We start from the raw sequence: 24,425 nt of genomic DNA, 5'->3' as shown, positions 1-24,425 counted from the left end.
TAATTGTGCCAGAAATTATTACGATAAGTGATAATATTGAGTAATATTGTGCTTTTAAGATCATTTTTATTATTGTTGTAATTTTGCTGTTTTTAGACCATTTTTAAACTTATATAATGATAATAAAGGCATAATGATTTAAGTACACACTTTTAAAGAGAAATAAACATTTATTTAATAAGAATATTTAGGAATGCAAAAAAGAAAATTTAAATATCTGAAATAACACGTAAAAATATCAAAAATAAATACAAAAAAATAGACTCTCAGTCTCTCACTCTCAGGTGTGCAGTGAAGTTGGTCGTATTTGCTCCTTTTGTTGAAATGGTTTTAGAACAAACCCGGCACACTGGCTCATCCTAATTACTGGGCTGCCCTCTGTCATTTGGTTTAAATCCAAAGCACTCCCACACAGGGGCCGTGGTGTTTGGTTTAGGAACAAGTTCCATGTCTTTCTCTTACACTCAACTCTGTTTTCTTCTCTGCCTCGTCTCCCCCTCACGAAGATCGCACTGTGTGTGTGTGTGCGTGTGTGTGTGTGACTGTGTGTGTGTGTGTGTGACTGTGTGTGTGTGTGTGTGTGTGTGACTGTGTGTGACTGCTTGTGTGTGTGTGTGTGTGTGTGGTCCGTAGCCCCGCCTCCCCCACAGAGACAAAGACACTCGATGGCAAGAGCTTTCCCTCCGTTCATTACGCTAATGAACCAACTCACCTGGCTGCCAGACGATGCACGGCAGTGAACGCTCTTGTTGTCTAGTCTCTTTGGTGGAGAGAGACGAGGAAAACAAACACGCATGAATATGGCAATTAATCCCTTTTAATTTACTGTGCAATTAACCGACTCACATATCGCGACAGGCCTCATTATGATTCCCAGTCCCGCCCGCTCCCGTTGACTTTTTTTCCCATCCCGTCCCAATCACATGAAGAATAGTGAAACTGATTCCCATCCCGAAAAAATGTCAGCCTCTACAATGCATGTAACAGGCTGAAGTTGACACGGCGTCCCAGAACGTCAACAACCAACACACCCAGGGTACCTTGGACGTCATATGTGGACGTGGAAAGTCCATGACCAAACGTGGACATGTGACGAGGTCACAGTGAGGATGATGATGGAAAAGTTGAATTATTACTTTAAAGAAGATAAAATTAAATAACTTCAGATCAAGAATAACTTTATTTTGAAGTTCCATCATAACGACCAATGAGCATGCAGCGTCCACCCTGTTGGTTTTTATTTCACAGATTAAGCTTTTTTTTTTAAAATTTTTATAGCAGCAGTTTTTTTTTTTTTTTGAACAGACGGAGGAGACATGTTTTTATATTCAGATGAAATGTCTCTTCAGTCCTCAGATTAAAACCTGCCTCGTCTCAGAGGTGAACAGGAGCAACGTCTGATTTAAATCAGACGGTTGACATGCAACAACACATAGACACATTAACAGCAGAGACAGACCCAGAGTCAGCTCATCAATATTTCATTTGGACAGATACACTCACTGATTCTGTCTCACAGAGGAAACAGCTCCTCTGTCTCTGTGACCGAGCCTTCAAGCCCCCCCAATATTCATTATCATTCTATTCTGAAACGTCCTGTTTTTTCTCGACAACAGCCCCAAAACTTCCTCCTACATTTAAACTTGTGTTCTTCTGTTTGTTTTATATATTATATATATATATATATATATATATATATAGGCTGCGGCAACAGCCTTGCACATGGGGCGCCTGCTCTGCCACTAAGCCACCGGCGCCCCTGTTTTATATTTTTACTTTAATGTTCGTCCTTGTTTTTTTTGTTATGATTATTAAAATAATTCTTAAAGAGATGACGAGATGTTACCTCTGAAACCAAACCAGTGAATGTATCTTTAAATTCTGCATTTCAGCATCTATATAAATATTTAATCTCATATCGGTCCATCTGTAATAAATACACACCTTCAGATCCAAAGACACACACACACGTGCACACACACACGCGCACACACACACACACACACACACACACACACCCCCACACACACACACACAGAAACACTCCGGACAGCCTCAACCAATCAGAGAGCAGCACACAAACAAACAAACATGCTGAGAATCACTATAGCAGCCAAGCCATCACAACAGAAAGGCAACAGCACACTCATCCAGGTAATATACAATCAGTGTGAAACCGCCCACAGTTGGCCAGCCAATCACGTCTCTATAGGAAACAGGAAGCAGCTGGGAGGGTCTGATCACAGGAGCTGTTTGTTGCGTGTTTGTGCTTCAGAATGAATCTTTGAAATCGTCTCTGTGCTCTTTGACTCCAACAGGTTGTTCACAGAGGGAGTTGCCATGGAAACTCTGCGGCTTCCTGCTCGGTGGCTCGACACTGCGGAGGCTCGACTCTCTGCTGAAGATGTTAGGATCAGCTGTGGTTTGGTGTGAAGGTGTTTTATGGCTCAGTGTCTTAATGTACTAGTAAACAAAAGAAACAAAGTCATTCACTGTGACAGACGGGACAGACGAATGCCCCTGTGACTGTTTGATTCATTAACCATCACGTCCAACATGTTCTCCTTCCAGCTCATTAAGTACTGACACTTCAACACTCACACCCACAGGAGCCACAGGTGAAGGTCAGGTAAGGTTTACACACACTGATGGTGGTCAATGACTCTGAGACAGATGGATGATGAGGCTGATGAGGCTGATGACTCTGAGACAGATGGATGATGAGGATGATCAGGCTGATGACTCTGAGACAGATGACTGATGAGGATGATGACTCTGAGACAGATGGCTGATGAGGATGATGAGGCTGATGACTCTGAGACAGATGACTGATGAGGATGATGAGGCTGATGACTCTGAGACAGATGACTGATGAGGATGATGAGGCTGATGACTGAGACAGATGACTGATGAAGATGATGAGGATGATGACTGTGAGACAGATGACTGATGAGGATGATGAGGCTGATGACTGAGACAGATGACTGATGAAGATGATGAGGATGATGACTCTGAGACAGATGACTGATGAGGATGATGAGGCTGATGACACTGAGACAGATGGCTGATGAGGCTGATGACTCTGAGACAGATGGATGATGAGGCTGATGACACTGAGACAGATGACTGATGAGGATGACGACTCTGAGACAGATGGCTGATGAAGATGACGAGGATGATGACTGTGAGACAGATGACTGATGAGGATGATGAGGCTGATGACTCTGGGACAGATGACTGATGAAGATGATGAGGCTGATGACTCTGAGACAGATGACTGATGAGGATGATGAGGCTGATGACTCTGAGACAGATGGCTGATGAGGATGATGAGGCTGATGACTGTGTAAAGACTTGGCAGTTATGTGGAGGTGGACGGTGGACACGACTGCAGCGTGAAAGAGCTTTAGGCAGAAAGAGAACCACATTTAAAACAGGAAGAGTAAATGAGTGAGCACATGTGTGATTACTGAATGTCGGCTGGTTGAGAAACATAGTATAGATGAAGTAACGTTGTCCTCAGCTGACGTTTAGTTTCACGCGGGACGTGGATGTCTGTCTCCTGAGTCAAAGTCCTGCGTTTGTTTGACCGTCCTCCTACATGGACATTCTCACTCTGAGTGTCAAATATTTCAACAGATGAGTTTACAGCCGAGTTAACTGAAAACACGTGCATCTCTTAGTGATGCCAGAGGGTGTATGCAGCGTCAGTATCACACGTCGAGGGGCATGGCAAAGCGTATGTGTTTGATGACCTAGAATGAGAAACAGGCTGATGAACCACCATCAGACACTCTCATTCAAAGTAAACCATCAGTACGACAGTCCGAGAACATCTTCATCATTATGATTTAGATAAAAAGTATTTGTGAAGTTCAGATCATCAGACTGGATCGATGAGACTTACTGATGGATTCTTCTGAATGAGTCATGTGACAGACTGTGAGCTGATGTTCTGACACAGACGCCGTGGGCACCGTTTAGTTCAGCACATCATTCAGAACACAATTTTGGTTCTCTGGTCGCTGTGGAGACATGAGAGAGTTTTCAGTTTTGTTTTGAACGAGCGGTAGATTTTTACGCGTCGAAACACGTTGGGTTAATTTGAATACGTTTACAGCAGCAGCATCACAGGTCATACACGTGCTGCATCTATAACCATCTGGAAAACACCAGGTTGGGCACTCGGCGCTGCTCTGTGCCAACTTTCAGGAGGGAGAAGGCAGGTTGCGTCTGAGGTTGCTAAGTGACCATAACCAGCACCTGAAGCCCTGACAGCAGAGCTGATCTACTTCCTGTTTGTCTGTAGGACAGACGTGATGCTCTGACAGCTCTGCACTAACATGATCAACTTCTCCTCCATATTTATCACACACTGATATTTACTGAAGAAGGAAAGATATCTGTCAGCTGTTATTGGTTGGTCCTCGTCACATGAACAAAAACAACGAAGGGCACAAACATCCAAAAAACTTTTACAGGTGCTGGATCAAATATCAAATTTAAGCAGGACTAGACGGTTACTTGTCACATGACATGTGGTGCGCTCTGCTGCATTACAAATGTTAAACTCAGTTTATCTCAGGGTGGCGTCACACCCTTAAAAATAGGCACCCGGGAACTCATGCGTGCTTCCATGGCGTCGCTCTGGTGTTTGAGTGTGTCTACATTGAAAACAATAAATTTGCGTGCACAAAAAAAAAAAAAACGCAGCACGTGTACAACCCGTTATCTGGGAGTGTATTTTTGTCAGTAGATATTAAACGTGACGGGACGTCCCTGTGTCAGACTCCAGGTGTTGGTGTAGATTTGTCTGGTGTGTGTGATGTGTCCCTGGTCATGTGATGTGATAACCCTTCCTGTCGATGTGGCATGGCGGCGCTGGTGCAGAGAGCTGAACACGTCATCAGTGTGGAGCCACTGAGCGTCAGTCTGACCTTCCTGGGTGGAAACGTTCACTTCCTGCAGCCTTGCCCTCGTCACATGAAGCTCAACAGATGCATAGCAGCGTGGTCGTCTGCCGTCCAGGTGTGCCATCATGACCAGTTTGTAAATAAGGCTTTTATTTTGAAAGGTAAGAGACTAATCCTTGAAGCGCCGCCCCTGCACACTCTTATAATAGTTCTCCTGCTCAGTCTGGTTACGGATCTCTCGGTCCAACAGAACCAGTGCCGTCTTGCGTCTCATGGCCATCTCCCTGCGCTGAGCGTCTGCCAACATGTCCGTCTGCAGGTGAGGAGGCTTCGGGGCCGGGTCATGGTCTACTGTGGCGCTCGGCGAGGCGGACCGATGTGGCCGGAAGCTGCTGCCGCGGGCGGCGGAGTCTCCGCGGTTCAGGCTGTTGAGGTCGTAGGTGTCTCTTGGGTCGCCGCCGTTGGATGCCCCCACCCACTCCCATGGGTTACTGTTACCTGCAAGGGGAGGGGCTTGTGGAGGAGGTGGGGCTTGGACAAGAGGATGGTGAGGGGCGTGAGCGTCCACGGTGATGATACCCGGCCCCTCCTGCTGCTGCTCGGAGGGCGGGCGGTAATGCGGAGAGTCGGTGGTGGAGGAGGTGCCGGAGCAGGTGGAGGTGGTCTCAGAGGATTTCTCTGCCGAGGAGGAGGAGGGTAGGAGGCCCTGCTGCTTCGACATGGCGATGACTTGCATAAGTCGTGGTTGGTTAGTGGCACCGCGGCCTGACACCTCCCCACTCGCCTTCTCTCGGATGGCGAGCCACTTGGCACGGGTCAGTGCACTCTTTGGGGACACTGGCGGGGGTCCTGCCTCAGGGATCTGTGGTGGTCTGGGAGTCGCCACAGCTTTGGCGCCCCCCGGAGATGGAGTGGGGTTACGACTGGAGGCTGCCCTCCCAGACTGCACTGCGGGCTGGTAGATGGGGACCTGAGACCCGCCCTCATCTGTCCCCACAGAGCCCACCTCGGAACCATCCTCGCTGGCCTCGCGCTCCGCCTCGTCACGCATGCTCAGGCCACGCATCTCCATTGACTTCTGCTTCCACTCCGACACCAGCTGCTGTGAACGCATCGGGTCCATGGGCACCTGCACGGCCTTCAGACGCCGCTGCACTGGCTGCACCTGCTGCACTGGGTCCTCCGGCCCCGGGTTGGCCCCCAGCACGCCGTTAACATTCATGCTGGCCCTCGGCAGCGTGTTGCTGAAGGTCAGCATGGTCTCCTTTCCCATCGGGCTACGAGGCGCCAGCAGTTCCACATCAACGCTGGCCCGCTTCAGGCTCCCCATGGACGTCTTCTCCCTCTGCAGGGGCCCCAGGCCCTCCAGCCGGTCCATGGGGGCTGGCACCGCCGCAATTTCATCATTACTCTCTGAAGCAGAGGCGGGGCCTTTGTTGTAAACGGACTCGTGTCCTCGCTCGGTCAGCGCTCGCAGAGGGTCCTCCTTCGGCGGCAGGGGGGGCAGGGTGGGAGTGATGTCATCAGAAGACTTGAAGTTGGCCACAGCATGAAATGCCTGAAGAAGATGAAGAAGGAAAGGTGTAAGGGGGGGGGGGGGGGGGGGGTTGGTATGTTGGATCGACCCCACCTTCACATGAAATACTACATCACATCACATGACATGTTGTGTGATGTCATGACAAAACATGACATGTATATCATGTCATCTCACCTAATCTCTACCATGTGGACTGAGACATGTTGAACTCAGATCAGACTTCCTGTTTTTGTCTCCATCACTCTCTTAGTTTAAAACTGACGCAGTCATCATGGCAACAGAAAGACGAAGACGAAAACAGTTTGAAACAAATCTTAACTTGTTAACCTGTTTGAACTTTGAACTGACAGCAGGTCTCACCAGGTACGCAGCGATGAAGGCTCCGATGAGGAAGCCCACGTACACGTCGATGGGATGGCTGCGGTGCTGCGTGATCTGAGTCAGACCTGTCAATGCCGCCGCGATGGCGAATGCAAAGACCAAGACAGGCTTGAGCAGTTTGGTGCTGTCGGAGATGGTGGAGTTAAAATACATCTGAAAGAGAAGAGAAGCAGCTCTGAGATCTAAACATGTAAACAACAAACATTAACGTTTATTTACTGAGACATCAGCCAATCAGAACGTTTGTTTGTTCCTGATCATTAATCTCAGATCAATAACTTTCTCTGTTCACTGTCATCAAACACATTATAAATAAAGTTTGTCAGTTTGAATAAAGACAAGTCGCACTCACAGAGACATAAACAGCAGCGAAGGCCGACAGAGTTGCATGCTGGGAAGGGAACGTTTTCCTGTCGGGACAGAGACAGAGCAGGAAGTTTAATCAATAATCAATAATCATTGAACACCACCTGAACAGGTGACTCACCTGGCCGCCATGATGGCGTGCTGGTCGTGACCTGAGCAGATGTCTTTAGTAATGTAAGCGTTTGTTTCACAGGAAACACCGACCAGCGTGTAGTTGGGTTTACAGACGGTCAGGAAGAACGGGGCGTGGTAACCTGTCGACAGCTGGATGATGTCAGTGAGCAGCGCCGTCGCACACAGACCGAAGACGTGAACACCTGCAGAGAGACACACGGGTAGAGACTGAGACAGACAGGTGGAGACTAATGCTGTGTCTCAAATCTCGTACTTCTGTACTTACACTTAATATTTTGAGTGCATAAGCATGTTCACATTGAGAAGTATGGAAAATGCAGTGCACTATGAGTACCCAGATGGTGCACTCAAAACGGACAAGAAGGTGAGTGTGGAACTACGGACACTTCTCGCCCTCAATGGTCGCCATCTTGGCTACGTAGCAGAAGGGGAGGGGCCACTTTTCAAACTGGAAATAGCAGTCGAGGACTGTGTGACCGTGAACGTTGCTGCATTGTATAAATACATGTGTTTTTTGTACTAAGCACCACTATACTGTTGTCAGGTATAAGCCAGCAGTGTGTTTGTTGGGTTCATTTAGCAGTCTGTAATGATTTGGTACCGTGAACGATAACGTGAATGCTAATGCTAGACAGGTGGAGACTGAGACAGACGGGTGGACACTGAGACAGACAGGTGGGGACTGAGACAGTCGGGTGGGGACTAAGAGAGACAGGTTGGGACGGAGACAGACAGGTGAAGACTGAGACAGTTTTGGGTGTAGTTAGCGGTGTAGTGACAGGTGTAGTTTTGGGTGTAGTTACCGGTGTAGTGACAGGTGCAGTTTTGGGTGTAGTTACCGGTGTAGTTTTGGGTGTAGTTAGCGGTGTAGTGACAGGTGCAGTTTTGGGTGTAGTTACCAGTGTAGTGACAGGTGCAGTTACTGGTGTAGTGACAGGTGTAGTTACAGGTGTAGTGACTGGTGTAGTTACTGGTGTAGTGACAGGTGTAGTTACAGGTGTAGTGACTGGTGTAGTTACTGGTGTAGTGACAGGTGCAGTTACTGGTGTAGTGACAGGTGTTAGCGGTGTAGTGACAGGTGCAGTTACTGGTGTAGTGACAGGTGTAGTTACCGGTGTAGTGACAGGTGCAGTTACTGGTGTAGTGACAGGTGTAGTTACCGGTGTAGTGACAGGTGTAGTTACCGGTGTAGTGACAGGTGCAGTTACCGGTGTAGTGACAGGTGCAGTTACCGGTGTAGTGACAGGTGTAGTTACCGGTGTAGTGACAGGTGCAGTTACCGGTGTAGTGACAGGTGTAGTTACCGGTGTAGCAGCAGGGTCGTACCTACAAAGCGCACCGTCCTCCTAAGGAAGGAGTTGAAGTTGCAGCCTCCTGCGTTGATGCTTCCTTCAGGTCTGCGGAGCTTCAGTCTGGACTGCAGGCAGTAGATGAGTCCTTCAACCAGCATGATCTGACACACAAAACAAACGCACCCTCAGTATGTCAAGCTCCGCCCCGAGAAACGATGACATCATCTCCCCAGTTTGCTCGTTGTTACTTTGTGTACTGAGTGCGCTCCAGAATGAAAGATGGCGGATTACTGCTGTGTTTACGGTGTGTCAGTGACGGAGGCGTCTGCTGCGCCCTGTGACCTTCAGTCCATCTCAGTGTTCGCAATTTCAAGTCCAGACACGACGGCTCCTCCTCCACTGCTCTTTGACGTTTCACTGATGTCATGTTTAGCGCCACCAGCAGAGGTCATCCGAAAAATGTTAGAAAAAAACGTCCTGATCTCCATGGTTACTGTAACACATGGGACCAAGTCACCAGAAAGTCTCAGGTCTTTGCTCTCAAGTCCCGAGTCAGAACTTACCAACCCTGAGTCAAGTCCAAGTCATATAACTCGAGTCTGCACCTACAGGAGGCGCCTTGATGACACGTCACGAGGATCTGATTCTGTGTGTGTGTTCAGTGTGTGTGTGTGTGTGTGTGTGTGTGTGTGTGTGTGTGTTCAGTGTGTTTGTTACTGTGTGTGTGTGTTCAGTGTGTATGTGTGTGTGTGTGTTCAGTGTGTTTGTTACTGTGTGTGTGTGTTCAGTGTATGTGTGTGTTCAGTGTGTTTGTTACTGTGTGTGTGTGTTCAGTGTGTATGTGTGTGTGTGTGTTCAGTGTGTTTGTTACTGTGTGTGTGTGTTCAGTGTATGTGTGTGTTCAGTGTGTTTGTTACTGTGTGTGTGTGTTCAGTGTGTATGTGTGTGTGTGTGTGTGTGTGTTCAGTGTGTTTGTTACTGTGTGTGTGTGTGCGTGTGTGTGTTACGTGTTACTGTGTGTGTGTGTGTTCGGTGTGTGTGTGTGTGTGTGTGTTCAGTGTGTTTGTTACTGTGTGTGTGTGTTCAGTGTGTGTGTGTGTGTGTGTGTGTGTGTTCTGTGTGTTTGTTACTGTGTGTGTGTGTTCAGTGTGTATGTGTGTGTGTGTTCAGTGTGTTTGTTACTGTGTGTGTGTGTGTGTGTTACATGTTACTGTGTGTGTGTGTGTTCAGTGTGTGTGTGTGTGTGTGTGTGTGTGTGTGTTCAGTGTGTTTGTTACTGTGTGTGTGTGTTACATGTTACTGTGTGTGTGTGTGTTCAGTGTGTGTGTGTGTGTGTGTGTGTGTGTGTGTTCAGTGTGTGTGTGTGTGTGTTACCGAGGCGGCTGGTCCAGCGAAGGCGAGGCTCAGCAGCATCAGCAGTGGGATCAGTTCGTCTCCTCCGTCCACGTACGGCATACTGAGCTCTCTGTCGTGGCAGCGGAACCCCACCTGAGCCGGCTGCACCACGTCCGTCAGCTCCAGGAAATACAGAGACACCATAGAAGAAGCCACGATGGGCAGCTGCACACCACCACAACAACAACAACAACAACAACAAGTGTCAACACCAGGAAACAGGCAACACTCTGTTAACATCAAATCCTTTAACATGACGCAAAGTTCTGTCTGGACACCATCAACGCTACAAGCTGATTGGCTGTGAGTCAGTGACACTGTGGAGACCTCAGATGAAAGGGAGCCCCGCCCACATATTCCAGATCAGATACAGAGAGACGGAGCTGTGTTAAAGACAAGAACGGTGTGTCAGCGTGGTGAATGGAAACACGTCCAACATGCTAACACACATTCAGTGACATCATCATGTCAGGTGACCAAAAGTCAATGTGAGGACATCTGTTTGACGTAGAGCTGCACGGTACGGAGAACAGAACCCAACGTAGTTTCACCTACACGCATGAAAATTGGTGGGCTCATAGAACATGCCAAGACGCACAAAAAATCCTCTTGGACCCATGCCGTAAACCCAACAGGAAGTCGGCCATTTTGATTTGAATTTTTGACATGTTTGAACGAACTCCTCCTAGAGATTTCGTCTGACTTCAAATTTGGTACAGATCATCCTGACAACATGCTGATCAAAAATTATTAAAAGAACGTCAGTAGGTCAAGGGGCGTGGCTGCTAGGGCGTGACAAATTTTGGCGACTTTTCATTTTCTCACCATCGAATTTGGAACGGCTCTCATGCCCACATACTTGATGCTAGCAGCTTCAAACTTGCTGGACATCATAATGGCTCCGTTCCAAATGCCCCGATATGTTAATATCCCACCTTACTCATAGCGCCGCCCGGTGGTAACAGGAAGTGACCAGTTTTTACTTTAACATGTACTGATGCCACAAACTTGACGGCATCAACTTCATTCCACTTCTAATGCATGCAGAACAAGTTGGTGAAGCTACCTTATGAACGCTGTGAAACTACGTCTAATGGTGTCCATGTGGCAGCGTGGCGACTATCGATCCCTTGCCACTAAATACGTTTGGCTTTTTGATGAACGACCTCATCTCCTCATGAAAATGGATACACAGGTCAAGAATGGCGAGCTCTTACATCTGATAGGGGCGTCACCCATGGAGGGGACAAAATGCCTCTATAGCGCCCCCTTGAATTTTTCAAAAACCCCTCCCATAGGGTTTTTTTTGGTGTAGGAAGATGAAAATTGGTACACGTGTAAGTTGCCCAGATGCACAAAAAAGGTCTACTCCAAACAGGAAGTCACCCATTTTGTCCAATCAACTTCAGATTTGGTACAGATCACCCTGAGACCATGCTGATCAAAAGTTATTAAAAGCTTTTCTCTATGTCAAGGGGTGTGGCCGCTATGGCGCCGCCATATTTGATGCATCACCATGCATATTCGAGCAACTCTCTCTCCCACATACTTAATCCTAACTGCTTCAAAATTTCTGTACATGACAAGAGCCCCGCCCTGCACGCCTCCTATACTCACTCTAACTCATAGCGCCCCCTTGTGGAAACAGGAAATGCTATATTTTTATATTGATAAACACCAACCACAAACTCTACATTTTGTTGCCACATATTTATCAAGTTGATGAATCTCCACAGTGACACACGTGTGCTGTCATGTAACAGGCTGCCCATGGCGACTTTGGATCCTTTGTGATGGAATATCAAGTCCTTATAACTCCATCACGCATTGCTCTTATTGGCCACAGTTTGATATGTGTGATCATGATCTGCCCCTGAACACATCTGCATGGCAATATATTGGTCTTACTCATGGCGCCACCTACTAGATGAATGAAACATAATGTTCTAAAGCCCACTGCAGAGGGTTTAATTTTGATGTCTCACCATGAAACAGGAAATTGCTATAAATTTGGAGTAAATGGTCCGATATCCACCAAACTTCATGTGATTCATATTAGTCCCGCCCTGAAAACATTTATATGACCATATTTCCTGATACTCATAGGGCCACCTAGTGGTGACAGGAAGTAGGTCTCATCAAACACTTATCTTTTGATTTATCTGAAAGTTAAATGCTGTGGTGTATATTTGATGTATAAAAACATGACGTATAATTAGTGCGCTCTCCAACTCCCTCTAGTGGAAAGAGGAAGTGATACAAAATGTGAAATATGTCATTCCAGCACTGTATCAAGGATATGCAGAGTCACTCCTGCATGCGATGTCTAACTATGACAGAAATGAGCTGACGCACTAGAAGGCGTCCTGCCAGCCCCTCGAGGTGCGTGAAGGTGCGAGGGCCCGTTCATTGCTGCTTGCAGCTTTAATTATTACTATTATTATTGTTGTTATTATTATTATTATGATTGTTGTTGTTGTTGTTAGGGTTAGGCTGCTGTGTGTTTGTTTGTTGTTTGTGATTGTTTTCACCTCCACAAAGTAGAAACATGGCAGCAGAGTCAAACTGTCCTTCGGAGGTTTTTTCTTCATCTTCTCAGAGTTCATCATCATCCTGACGGACCTGCAACACATACGCACGCACGCACGCACGCACGCACGCACGCACGCACGCACGCACGCACGCACACACACAATTTAAATCAACAGTAACTCTGAGTGAAGACAGCGGAGACAGAGACGTGTTGGAGATGTTGACTGAGACACCTGAGCTTGAATGTGGAGCGTGGGACACCCAGGAGCGCCTGGTCAGCTGACCTGAGGGACATGGGAGTAGAATAGCGGGTCAGGAGGTCTGCCATTTAGGAATGGGCCAGACCATTAAACAGGTGAACCTTAGAGTCAGGTAAGACATTCTCCCAGTAACCACAGATGTTTTCCATTCACCACAGATGTTCTGTCAGTAACCACAGACGTTCTCCAGTAACCACAGATGTTCTCCAGTAACCACAGACGTTCTGTCAATAACCACAGATGTTCTCCCAGTAACCACAGACGTTCTCCCAGTAACCACAGATGTTCTCCAGTAACCACAGATGTTCTCCATTCACCACAGACGTTCTGTCAATAACCACAGATGTTCTCCCAGTAACCATAGACGTTCTCCAGTAACCACAGATGTTCTCCATTCACCACAGATGTTCTGTCAGTAACCACAGACGTTCTCCAGTAACCACAGATGTTCTCCAGTAACCACAGACGTTCTGTCAATAACCACAGATGTTCTCCCAGTAACCACAGACGTTCTCCAGTAACCACAGATGTTCTCCATTCACCACAGACGTTCTGTCAGTAACCACAAACGTTCTCCAGTAACCACAAATGTTTTCAGTAACCACAGACATTCTCAGGAACCACAGATGTTCTCCCAGTAACCACAGATGTTCTCCAGTAACCACAAATGTTCTCAGTAACCACAGACATTCTCAGGAACCACAGACGTTCTGTCAATAACCACAGATGTTCTCTCAGTAACCACAGATGTTCTTCAGTAAAACAAATGTTCTCAGTAACCACAGACATTCTCAGGAACCACAGACGTTCTCAGTAACCACAGACGTTGTCAGGAATAAAAAATGTTCCCAGTAACCACAGACGTTCTCAGTATCCACAAACATATTCCCAGTAACCACAGACGTTCTGTCAATAACCACAGATGGTCTCCCAGTAACCACAGACATTCTCAGTAACCAGAGACATTCTCCCAGTAACCACAGACGTTCTCTCAGTAACCACAGACGTTCTGTCAATAACCACAGATGGTCTCCCAGTAACCACAGATGTTCTCAGGAATCAAAGATGTTCTCAGTAACCACAGACGTTCTCAGAGACCACAGACGTTCTCAGGAACCAAAGACATTCCCAGTAACCACAGACGTTCTCCAGTAAACACAGACGTTCTCAGTAACCACAGACGTTCTCCATTAACAACAGACATTCTCCATTAACCACAGACGTTCTGTCAATAACCACAGACATTCTCCTTGTAACCACAGACGTTCTCAGAAACCACAGACGTTCTCCAGTAACCACAGACATTCTCCCAGTAACCACAGATGTTCTCCGAGTAACCACAGACGTTCTCCAGTAACCACAGATGTTCTCAGTAAACACAGACGTTCTCCAGGTAACCACAGACGTTCTCCCAGTGACCACAGACGTTCTCCCAGTAACCACAGACGTTCTCAGTAACCACAGAGATTCTCCCAGTAACCACAGATGTTCTCAGTAACCACAAACGTTCTCAGTAACCACAGAGATTCTCCCAGTAACCACAGACTTTCTCAGTAACCACAAACGTTCTCAGCAACCACAGACGTTCTCAGCAACCACAGACGTTCTCCCAGTAACCACAGACGTTCTCAGTAACCACAAACGTTCTCAGCAACCACAGACGTTCTCCCAGTAACCACAGACGTTCTCCAGTAACCACAAACGTTCTCAGTCACCACAGACGTTCTCCCAGTAACCAAAGACGTTCTCCAGTAACCACAGACGTTCTCAGTAACCACAGATGTTCTCAGTAACCACAGACGTTCTGTCAATAACCACAGATGGTCTCCCAGTAACCACAGACGTTCTCCAGTAACCACAAACGTTCTCAGTCACCACAGACGTTCTCCCAGTAACCAAAGACGTTCTCCAGTAACCACAGACGTTCTCAGCAACCACAGACGTTCTCCCAGTAACCACAGACGTTCTCCAGTAACCACAAACGTTCTCAGTCACCACAGACGTTCTCCCAGTAACCAAAGACGTTCTCCAGTAACCACAGACGTTCTCAGTAACCACAGATGTTCTCAGTAACCACAGACGTTCTGTCAATAACCACAGATGGTCTCCCAGTAACCACAGACGTTCTCCAGTAACCACAAACGTTCTCAGTCACCACAGACGTTCTCCCAGTAACCAAAGACGTTCTCCAGTAACCACAGACGTTCTCAGTAACCACAGATGTTCTCAGTAACCACAGACGTTCTGTCAATAACCACAGATGGTCTCCCAGTAACCACAGACATTCTCAGTAACCAGAGACATTCTCCCAGTAACCACAGACGTTCTCTCAGTAACCACAGACGTTCTGTCAATAACCACAGATGGTCTCCCAGTAACCACAGACGTTCTCAGGAATCAAAGACGTTCTCAGTAACCACAGACGTTCTCAGAGACCACAGACGTTCTCAGGAACCAAAGACATTCCCAGTAACCACAGACGTTCTCCAGTAAACACAGACGTTCTCAGTAACCACAGACGTTCTCCATTAACAACAGACATTCTCCATTAACCACAGACGTTCTGTCAATAACCACAGACATTCTCCCTGTAGCCACAGAAGTTCTCCAGTAACCACAGACATTCTCCCAGTAACCACAGATGTTCTCCCAGTAACCACAGACGTTCTCCAGTAACCACAGATGTTCTCAGTAACCACAGACGTTCTCCAGTAACCACAGATGTTCTCAGTAAACACAGACGTTCTCCAGGTAACCACAGACGTTCTCCCAGTGACCACAGACGTTCTCCCAGTAACCACAGATATTCGTCCAGTAACCACAGACGTTCTCAGTAACCACAAACGTTCTCAGTAACCACAGACGTTCTCCCAGTAACCACAGACGTTCTCAGTAACCACAGAGATTCTCCCAGTAACCACAGATGTTCTCAGTAACCACAAACGTTCTCAGTAACCACAGAGATTCTCCCAGTAACCACAGACGTTCTCAGTAACCACAAACGTTCTCAGTAACCATAGACGTTCTCCCAGTAATCACAGACGTTCTCCAGTAACCACAAACGTTCTCAGTCACCACAGACGTTCTCCCAGTAACCAAAGACGTTCTCCAGTAACCACAGACGTTCTCAGTAACCACAGACGTTTTCAGTAACCACAGATGTTCTCCAGTAACCACAAACGTTCTCAGTAAACACAGATGTTTTCAGTAACAACAGATGTTCTCCAGTAACCACAGATGTGTTCAGTAACAACAGATGTTCTCCAATAACCACAGATGTTTTCAGTAACCACAGATGTTCTCAAGTAACCACAAACGTTCTCAGTAACCACAGACGTTTTCAGTAATCACAGATGTTCTCCAGGAACCACAGATGTTCTCCAGTAACCACAGATGTTTTCAGTAACCACAGACGTTCTCAGTAACCACAAACGTTGTCAGTAACCACAGATATTTTCAGTAACCACAGATGTTCTCCAGTAACCACAAACATTCTCAGTAACCACAGACGTTCTCAGTAACCACAGACTTTCTCAACAACCACAAACGTTCTCAGTAACCACAAACATTCTCAGTAACCACAAATGTTGTCAGTAACCACAAACGTTCTCAGTAACCACAGACGTTCTCAGTAACCACAGACGTTCTCAGTAACAACAGACTTTCTCAATAACCACAGATGTTCTCAGTAACCACAGATGTTCTCAGTAACCACAGATGTTCTCAGTAACCACAGACGTTCTCAGTAACCACAAACATTCTCAGTAACCACAAACATTCTCAGTAACCACAAACGTTCTCAGTAACCACAGATGTTCTCAACAACAGACGTTCTCAGTAACCACAGACGTTCTCAGTAACCACAGATGTTCTCAACAACAGACGTTCTCAGTAACCACAAATGTTCTCAGTCACCACAGACGTTCTCAGTAACCACAAACGTTCTCAGTAACCACAGATGTTCTCAGTAACAACAAACGTTCTCAACAACAGACGTTCTCAGTAACCACAGACGTTCTCAGTAACCACAGACTTTCTCAACAACAACAGACGTTTTCAGTAACCACAAACGTTCTCAACAACAGACGTTCTCAGTAACCACAGACGTTCTCAGTAACCACAGACTTTCTCAACAACCACAGACGTTTTCAGTAACCACAAACGTTCTCAGTAACCACAGACGTTCTCAGTAACCACAGATGTTCTCAGTAACCACAGATGTTCTCAGTAACCACAGACGTTCTCAGTAACCACAGATGTTCTCAGTAACAACAGATGTTCTCCAGTAACCACAGATGTTTTCAGTAACCACAGATGTTCTCAAGTAACCACAAACGTTCTCAGTAACCACAGACGTTTTCAGTAACCACAGATGTTCTCAGTAACCACAAACGTTCTCAGTAACCACAGATGTTCTCAGTAACCACAGACGTTCTCAGTAACCACAGATGTTCTCAGTAACAACAGATGTTCTCCAGTAACCACAGATGTTTTCAGTAACCACAGATGTTCTCAAGTAACCACAAACGTTCTCAGTAACCACAGATGTTTTCAGTAACCACAGATGTTCTCAGTAACCACAAACGTTCTCAGTAACCACAGATGTTCTCAGTAACCACAGACGTTCTCAGTAACAACAGATGTTCTCCAGTAACCACAGATGTTTTCAGTAACCACAGATGTTCTCAAGTAACCACAAATGTTCTCAGTAACCACAGATGTTCTCAGTAACCACAAACGTTGTCAGTAACCACAGATGTTTTCAGTAACGACAGATGTTCTCCAGTAACCACAAACGTTCTCAGTAACCACAGACGTTCTCAGTAACCACAAACGTTCTCAGTAACCACAGACTTTCTTAACAACCACAAACGTTCTCAGTAACCACAAACGTTCTGAGTAACCACAGACTTTCTCAACAACCACAAACGTTCTGAGTAACCACAGACTTTCTCAACAACCACAAACGTTGTCAGTAACCACAAACGTTGTCAGTAACCATAGACGTTCTCAGTAACCACAAACGTTGTCAGTAACCACAGACGTTCTCAGTAACCACAAACGTTGTCAGTAACCACAGACATTCTCAGTAACTACAGACTTTCTCAGTAACCACAGACTTTCTCAACAACCACAAACGTTCTGAGTAACCACAGACTTTCTCAACAACCACAAACGTTGTCAGTAACCACAAACGTTGTCAGTAACCATAGACGTTCTCAGTAACCACAAACGTTGTCAGTAACCACAGACGTTCTCAGTAACCACAAACGTTGTCAGTAACCACAAACATTCTCAGTAACCACAGACGTTCTCAGTTACCACAAACGTTCTCAGTAACCACAGGCTTTCTCAACAACCACAAACGTTCTCAGTAACCACAGACTTTCTCAACAACCACAAACGTTCTCAGTAACCACAGACGTTCTCAGTAACCACAAACGTTGTCAGTAACCACAGACGTTCTCAGTAACCACAAACGTTGTCAGTAACCACAAACGTTCTCAGTAACCACAGGCTTTCTCAACAACCACAAACGTTCTCAGTAACCACAGACTTTCTCAACAACCACAAACGTTCTCAGTAACCACAGACGTTCTCAGTAACCACAAACGTTGTCAGTAACCACAGACGTTCTCAGTAACCACAAACGTTCTCAGTAACCACAGATGTTCTCAGTAACCACAGACGTTCTCAGTAACCACAGACTTTCTCAACAACCACAGACGTTTTCAGTAACCACATACATTCTCAGTAACCACAGATGTTCTCAGTAACCACAGACGTTCTCAGTAACCACAGACTTTCTCAACAACCACAGACGTTTTCAGTAACCACATACATTATCAGTAACCACAGATGTTCTCAGTAACCGCAAACGTTCTCAGTAACCACAGATGTTCTCAGTAACCACAGACGTTCTCAGTAACCACAGACTTTCTCAACAACCGCAAACGTTCTCAGTAACCACAGACGTTCTCAGTAACCACAAATGTTCTCAGTAACCACAGATGTTTTCAGTAACCACAGATGTTCTCCAGTAACCACAAACGTTCTTAGTAACCACAGATGTTCTCAACAACAGACGTTCTCAGTAACCACAAACGTTCTCAGTAACCACAGATATTCTCAACAACAGACGTTCTCAGTAACCACAAACGTTCTCAGTCACCACAGATGTTCTCAGTAACAACAAACGTTCTCAACAACAGACGTTCTCAGTAACCACAGACGTTCTCAGTAACCACAGACTTTCTCAACAACAACAGACGTTTTCAGTAACCACAAACGTTCTCAACAACAGACGTTCTCAGTAACCACAGACGTTCTCAGTAACCACAGACTTTCTCAACAACCACAGACGTTTTCAGTAACCACAAACGTTCTCAGTAACCACAGACGTTCTCAGTAACCACAGATGTTCTCAGTAACCACAGATGTTCTCAGTAACCACAAACGTTCTCAGTAACCACAGATGTTCTCAGTAACCACAGATGTTCTCAGTAACCACAAACGTTCTCAGTAACCACAGATGTTCTCAGTAACCACAGACGTTCTCAGTAACCACAGATGTTCTCAGTAACAACAGATGTTCTCCAGTAACCACAGATGTTTTCAGTAACCACAGATGTTCTCAAGTAACCACAAACGTTCTCAGTAACCACAAACGTTCTCAGTAACCACAGACGTTCTCAGTAACCACAGACGTTTTCAGTAACCACAGATGTTCTCAAGTAACCATAAACGTTCTCAGTAACCACAGATGTTCTCAGTAACCACAGACGTTCTCAGTAACCACAGATGTTCTCAGTAACAACAGATGTTCTCCAGTAACCACAGATGTTTTCAGTAACCACAGATGTTCTCAAGTAACCACAAATGTTCTCAGTAACCACAGATGTTCTCAGTAACCACAAACGTTCTCAGTAACCACAGGCTTTCTCAACAACCACAAACGTTCTCAGTAACCACAGACTTTCTCAACAACCACAAACGTTCTCAGTAACCACAGACGTTCTCAGTAACCACAAATGTTGTCAGTAACCACAGACGTTCTCAGTAACCACAAACGTTCTCAGTAACCACAGATGTTCTCAGTAACCACAGACGTTCTCAGTAACCACAGACTTTCTCAACAACCACAGACGTTTTCAGTAACCACATACATTCTCAGTAACCACAGACGTTCTCAGTAACCACAAATGTTGTCAGTAACCACAGACGTTCTCAGTAACCACAAACGTTCTCAGTAACCACAGATGTTCTCAGTAACCACAGACGTTCTCAGTAACCACAGACTTTCTCAACAACCACAGACGTTTTCAGTAACCACATACATTCTCAGTAACCACAGATGTTCTCAGTAACCGCAAACGTTCTCAGTAACCACAGGCTTTCTCAACAACCACAAACGTTCTCAGTAACCACAGACTTTCTCAACAACCACAAACGTTCTCAGTAACCACAGACGTTCTCAGTAACCACAAATGTTGTCAGTAACCACAGACGTTCTCAGTAACCACAAACGTTCTCAGTAACCACAGATGTTCTCAGTAACCACAGACGTTCTCAGTAACCACAGACTTTCTCAACAACCACAGACGTTTTCAGTAACCACATACATTCTCAGTAACCACAGACGTTCTCAGTAACCACAGACTTTCTCAACAACCACAGACGTTTTCAGTAACCACATACATTCTCAGTAACCACAGATGTTCTCAGTAACCGCAAACGTTCTCAGTAACCACAGATGTTCTCAGTAACCACAGACGTTCTCAGTAACCACAGACTTTCTCAACAACCACAGACGTTTTCAGTAACCACAAACGTTCTCAGTAACCACAGACGTTCTCAGTAACCACAAATGTTCTCAGTAACCACAGATGTTTTCAGTAACAACAGATGTTCTTCAGTAACCACAGATGTTCTCAAGTAACCACAAATGTTCTCAGTAACCACAGATGTTCTCAGTAACCACAAACGTTGTCAGTAACCACAGATGTTCTCAGTAACCACAAACGTTCTCAGTAACCACAGACGTTCTCAGTAACCACAGACTTTCTCAACAACCACAGACGTTTTCAGTAACCACAAACGTTCTCAGTAACCACAGATGTTCTCCACTAACCACAAACGTTCTCAGTAACCACAAACGTTCTCAGTAACCATAGATGTTTTCAGTAACAACAGATGTTCTCCAGTAACCACAGATGTTTTCAGTAACCACAGATGTTCTCAGTAACCACAGACTTTGTCAACAACAACAGACGTTTTCAGTAACCACAGACGTTTTCAGTAACCACAAACATTCTCAGTAACCACAGACGTTCTCAGTAACCACAAACGTTGTCAGTAACCACAGACGTTCTCAGTAACCACAGACTTTCTCAACAACCACAGACGTTTTCAGTAACCACAAACGTTCTCAGTAACCACAGATGTTCTCAGTAACCACAGATGTTCTCAGTAACCACAGACGTTCTCAGTAACCACAGATGTTTTCAGTAACAACAGATGTTCTTCAGTAACCACAGATGTTCTCAAGTAACCACAAATGTTCTCAGTAACCACAGATGTTCTCAGTAACCACAAACATTGTCAGTAACCACAGATGTTTTCAGTAACCACAGATGTTCTCAAGTAACCACAAACGTTCTCAGTAACCACAGACGTTTTCAGTAACCACAAACGTTCTCAGTAACCACAAATGTTGTCAGTAACAACAAACGTTCTCAGTAACCACAGATGTTCTCAGTAACCACAGACTTTCTCAATAACCACAGATGTTCTCAGTAACCACAAACGTTTTCAGTAACGACAAATGTTTTCAGTAACCACAGACTTTCTCAACAACCACAAACGTTCTCAGTAACCACAAACGTTCTCAGTAATGACAAATGTTCTCAGTAACCACAGACTTTCTCAACAACCACAAACGTTCTCAGTAACCACAAACGTTGTCAGTAACCACAGACGTTCTCAATAACGACAAACGTTCTCAGTAACCACAGACGTTCTCAGTAACCACATACATTCTCAGTAACGTTCTCAGACTTTCTCAACAACCACAAACATTCTCAGTAACCACAAACGTTGTCAGTAACCACAGACTTTCTCAACAACCACAAACGTTGTCAGTAACCACAAACGTTCTCAGTAACCACAAACGTTGTCAGTAACCACAAACATTCTCAGTAACCACAGACGTTCTCAGTAACCACAGACGTTCTCAGTAACCACAAACGTTCTCAGTAACGACAAATGTTCTCAGTAACCACAGACTTTCTCAACAACCACAAACGTTCTCAGTAACTACAGACGTTCTCAGTAACCACAAACGTTGTCAGTAACCACAGACGTTCTCAATAACGACAAACGTTCTCAGTAACCACAGACGTTCTCAGTAACCACAAACATTCTCAGTAACCACAGACGTTCTCAGTAACCACAGACTTTCTCAACAACCACAGACGTTTTCAGTAACCACAAACGTCCTCAGTAACCACAGATGTTCTCCAGTAACCACAGATGTTTTCAGTAACCACAGATGTTCTCAAGTAACCACAAATGTTCTCAGTAACCACAGATGTTCTCAGTAACCACAAACGTTCTCAGTAACCACAGATGTTTTCAGTAACCACAGATGTTCTCCAGTAACCACAGACGTTCTCAGTAACCACAGACGTTCTCAGTCACCACAAACGTTCTCAGTAACCACAGACTTTCTCAACAACCACAAACATTCTGAGTAACCACAAACGTTCTCAGTAACCACAGACTTTCTCAACAACCACAAACGTTGTCAGTAACCACAGACGTTCTCAGTAACCACAAACGTTGTCAGTAACCACAAACATTCTCAGTAACCACAGACGTTCTCAGTAACCACAGATGTTCTCAGTAACCACAAACGTTCTCAGTAACCACAAACGTTCTCAGTAACGACAGACGTTCTCAGTAACCACAGACTTTCTCAACAACCACAGACGTTTTCAGTAACCACAGACGTTTTCAGTAACCACAGACGTTCTCAGTAACCACAGACCTTTTCAGTAACCACAAATGTTCTCAGTAACCACAAACGTTCTCAGTAACCACAAACGTTCTCAGTAACCACAGACATTCTCAGTAACCACAAACGTTCTCAGTAACCACAGACGTTCTCAGTAACCACAGACTTTCTCAATAACCACAGACGTTTTCAGAAACCACAGACGTTCTCAGTAACCACAGATGTTCTCAGTAACCACAGACCTTTTCAGTAACCATAAATGTTCTCAGTAACCACAGACGTTCTCAGTAACCACAAACGTTCTCAGTAACCACAGACGTTCTCAGTAACCACAGACTTTCTCAACAACCACAGACGTTTTCAGTAACCAGAGATGTTCTCCAGTAACCACAGGCGTTCTCCTAGTAACCACACACATTCCCCCAGTAACCATGTTGACCACAGGTTCCTCACTGATGGACTCCACATGGTTCCTCTGTGACTCCTCCATCAAAGAGTTAACTCCATATTCTCCACAGTGACATGTAGAGACAGCAGCGGAGGGTTCATGAGTCAACAGCAGGTTTTAACTGCTTCATCCATCGTCATCTTCAACATCAGCTGCAGTCACGTGACACACCCACACATCCTCACACCTGAACAGCAAACCTTCTCAGCTGCCAATTAACATCCGACCAATCAGAGCGCAGAGCTCAGACACGGACAGACAGCGGGACAGAGAGACAGGTTACCAGGCCTGCTGCAGTCATTATAACACACACACACACACACACACACACACACACACACACACACACACACCGGGCTCGTCCTGAGAATGTTCGGTGTTTCATTGTGTGATGCAGCTGCTGAATAAAAGAGTCAGATGCAGCTCCGCAGAACACACACACACGCACACTCGCACGCGCGCAGTAGAACCAGTAGAACCCTTGGAGCCGTGTCTCACCTTAGACCATCGATCCGCTTTGATTCCCGTCACGTTTCCTGTCGAGCAGCAGCAGAGCGCAGCCGTTACAGCGACACACCTGCCTGTTGTCCCGGGTTACAGAGGCTCAGTCCTGGTCCCGGTCTTGGTTCTGTGCCTAGTCCCGGTCCTGGTTCCGTTAGTGCGGTTTAAGATCTGTTCTCCCTCAAAGAACAAAGATCTGCGACCGTGTTCGGTTTCCTGAAGGAGTCTGCTGCTGCCGCACGGTGTGTGTGTGTGTGTGTGTGTGTGTGTTACAGTTTATGTTACAGTCTGTGTGTGTGTGTGTGTGTGTGTGTGTGTGTGTGTGTGTGTGTGTGTTACAGAGTGTGTATGGCAGGTGATCGGTGCCTCCAGGTGCTGTGTAGAAGCTGCTCTGATCGATATTATTACATAATCGATGTATCAGTGATGTGACGTCACTGCACGGGCTGATATTAAACGTTTAAAGGGCCAGTCTGAAGTTTTATTCTGTTTAAAGCTGCAGTCTTTCAGCTCTGTCCTCAGAATGAGCTGTTTATATCTACACAGGGAGCAGGTCCTCGTCTACAGAGATCACCATGTTGCACCGCCATGTTCCTACAGTAGCCCAGAACGGACAAAGTTTCAGATGGTTGTAATCTGTGATCTGT

General features: G+C 45.8%; 1 protein-coding gene across 4 annotated transcripts; it reads right to left on the bottom strand.

Moving 5' to 3' along the window:
* Positions 1–1,162: 1,162 nt before the first annotated feature.
* plppr3b (phospholipid phosphatase related 3b) lies at positions 1,163–24,163 on the bottom strand. Of its 4 annotated transcripts, XM_078168407.1 has the most exons (9): positions 23,776–24,163; positions 12,788–12,838; positions 12,554–12,644; positions 10,002–10,187; positions 8,662–8,788; positions 7,322–7,517; positions 7,187–7,244; positions 6,814–6,987; positions 1,163–6,471 (listed from the first exon to the last, which is right to left on the bottom strand). In XM_078168407.1, the coding sequence occupies exons 3-9, from the start codon at positions 12,632–12,634 to the stop codon at positions 5,083–5,085; spliced, it is 2,211 nt and encodes a 736-aa protein (XP_078024533.1). In that variant the 5' UTR covers positions 12,635–12,644; positions 12,788–12,838; positions 23,776–24,163; the 3' UTR covers positions 1,163–5,082. The 4 variants fall into 4 exon arrangements, with proteins under 4 accessions (XP_078024533.1, XP_033476722.1, XP_078024532.1 ...); XM_033620831.2 differs by having other exon boundaries at positions 12,554–12,838; XM_078168406.1 differs by lacking the exon at positions 12,788–12,838.
* Positions 24,164–24,425: the final 262 nt, after the last annotated feature.

This window comes from Epinephelus lanceolatus, chromosome 6 (genome assembly GCF_041903045.1).
Source record: "Epinephelus lanceolatus isolate andai-2023 chromosome 6, ASM4190304v1, whole genome shotgun sequence".
Classification (NCBI taxonomy): domain Eukaryota; kingdom Metazoa; phylum Chordata; class Actinopteri; order Perciformes; family Serranidae; genus Epinephelus; species Epinephelus lanceolatus.
This window is presented reverse-complemented; position numbering and strand designations above follow the sequence as displayed.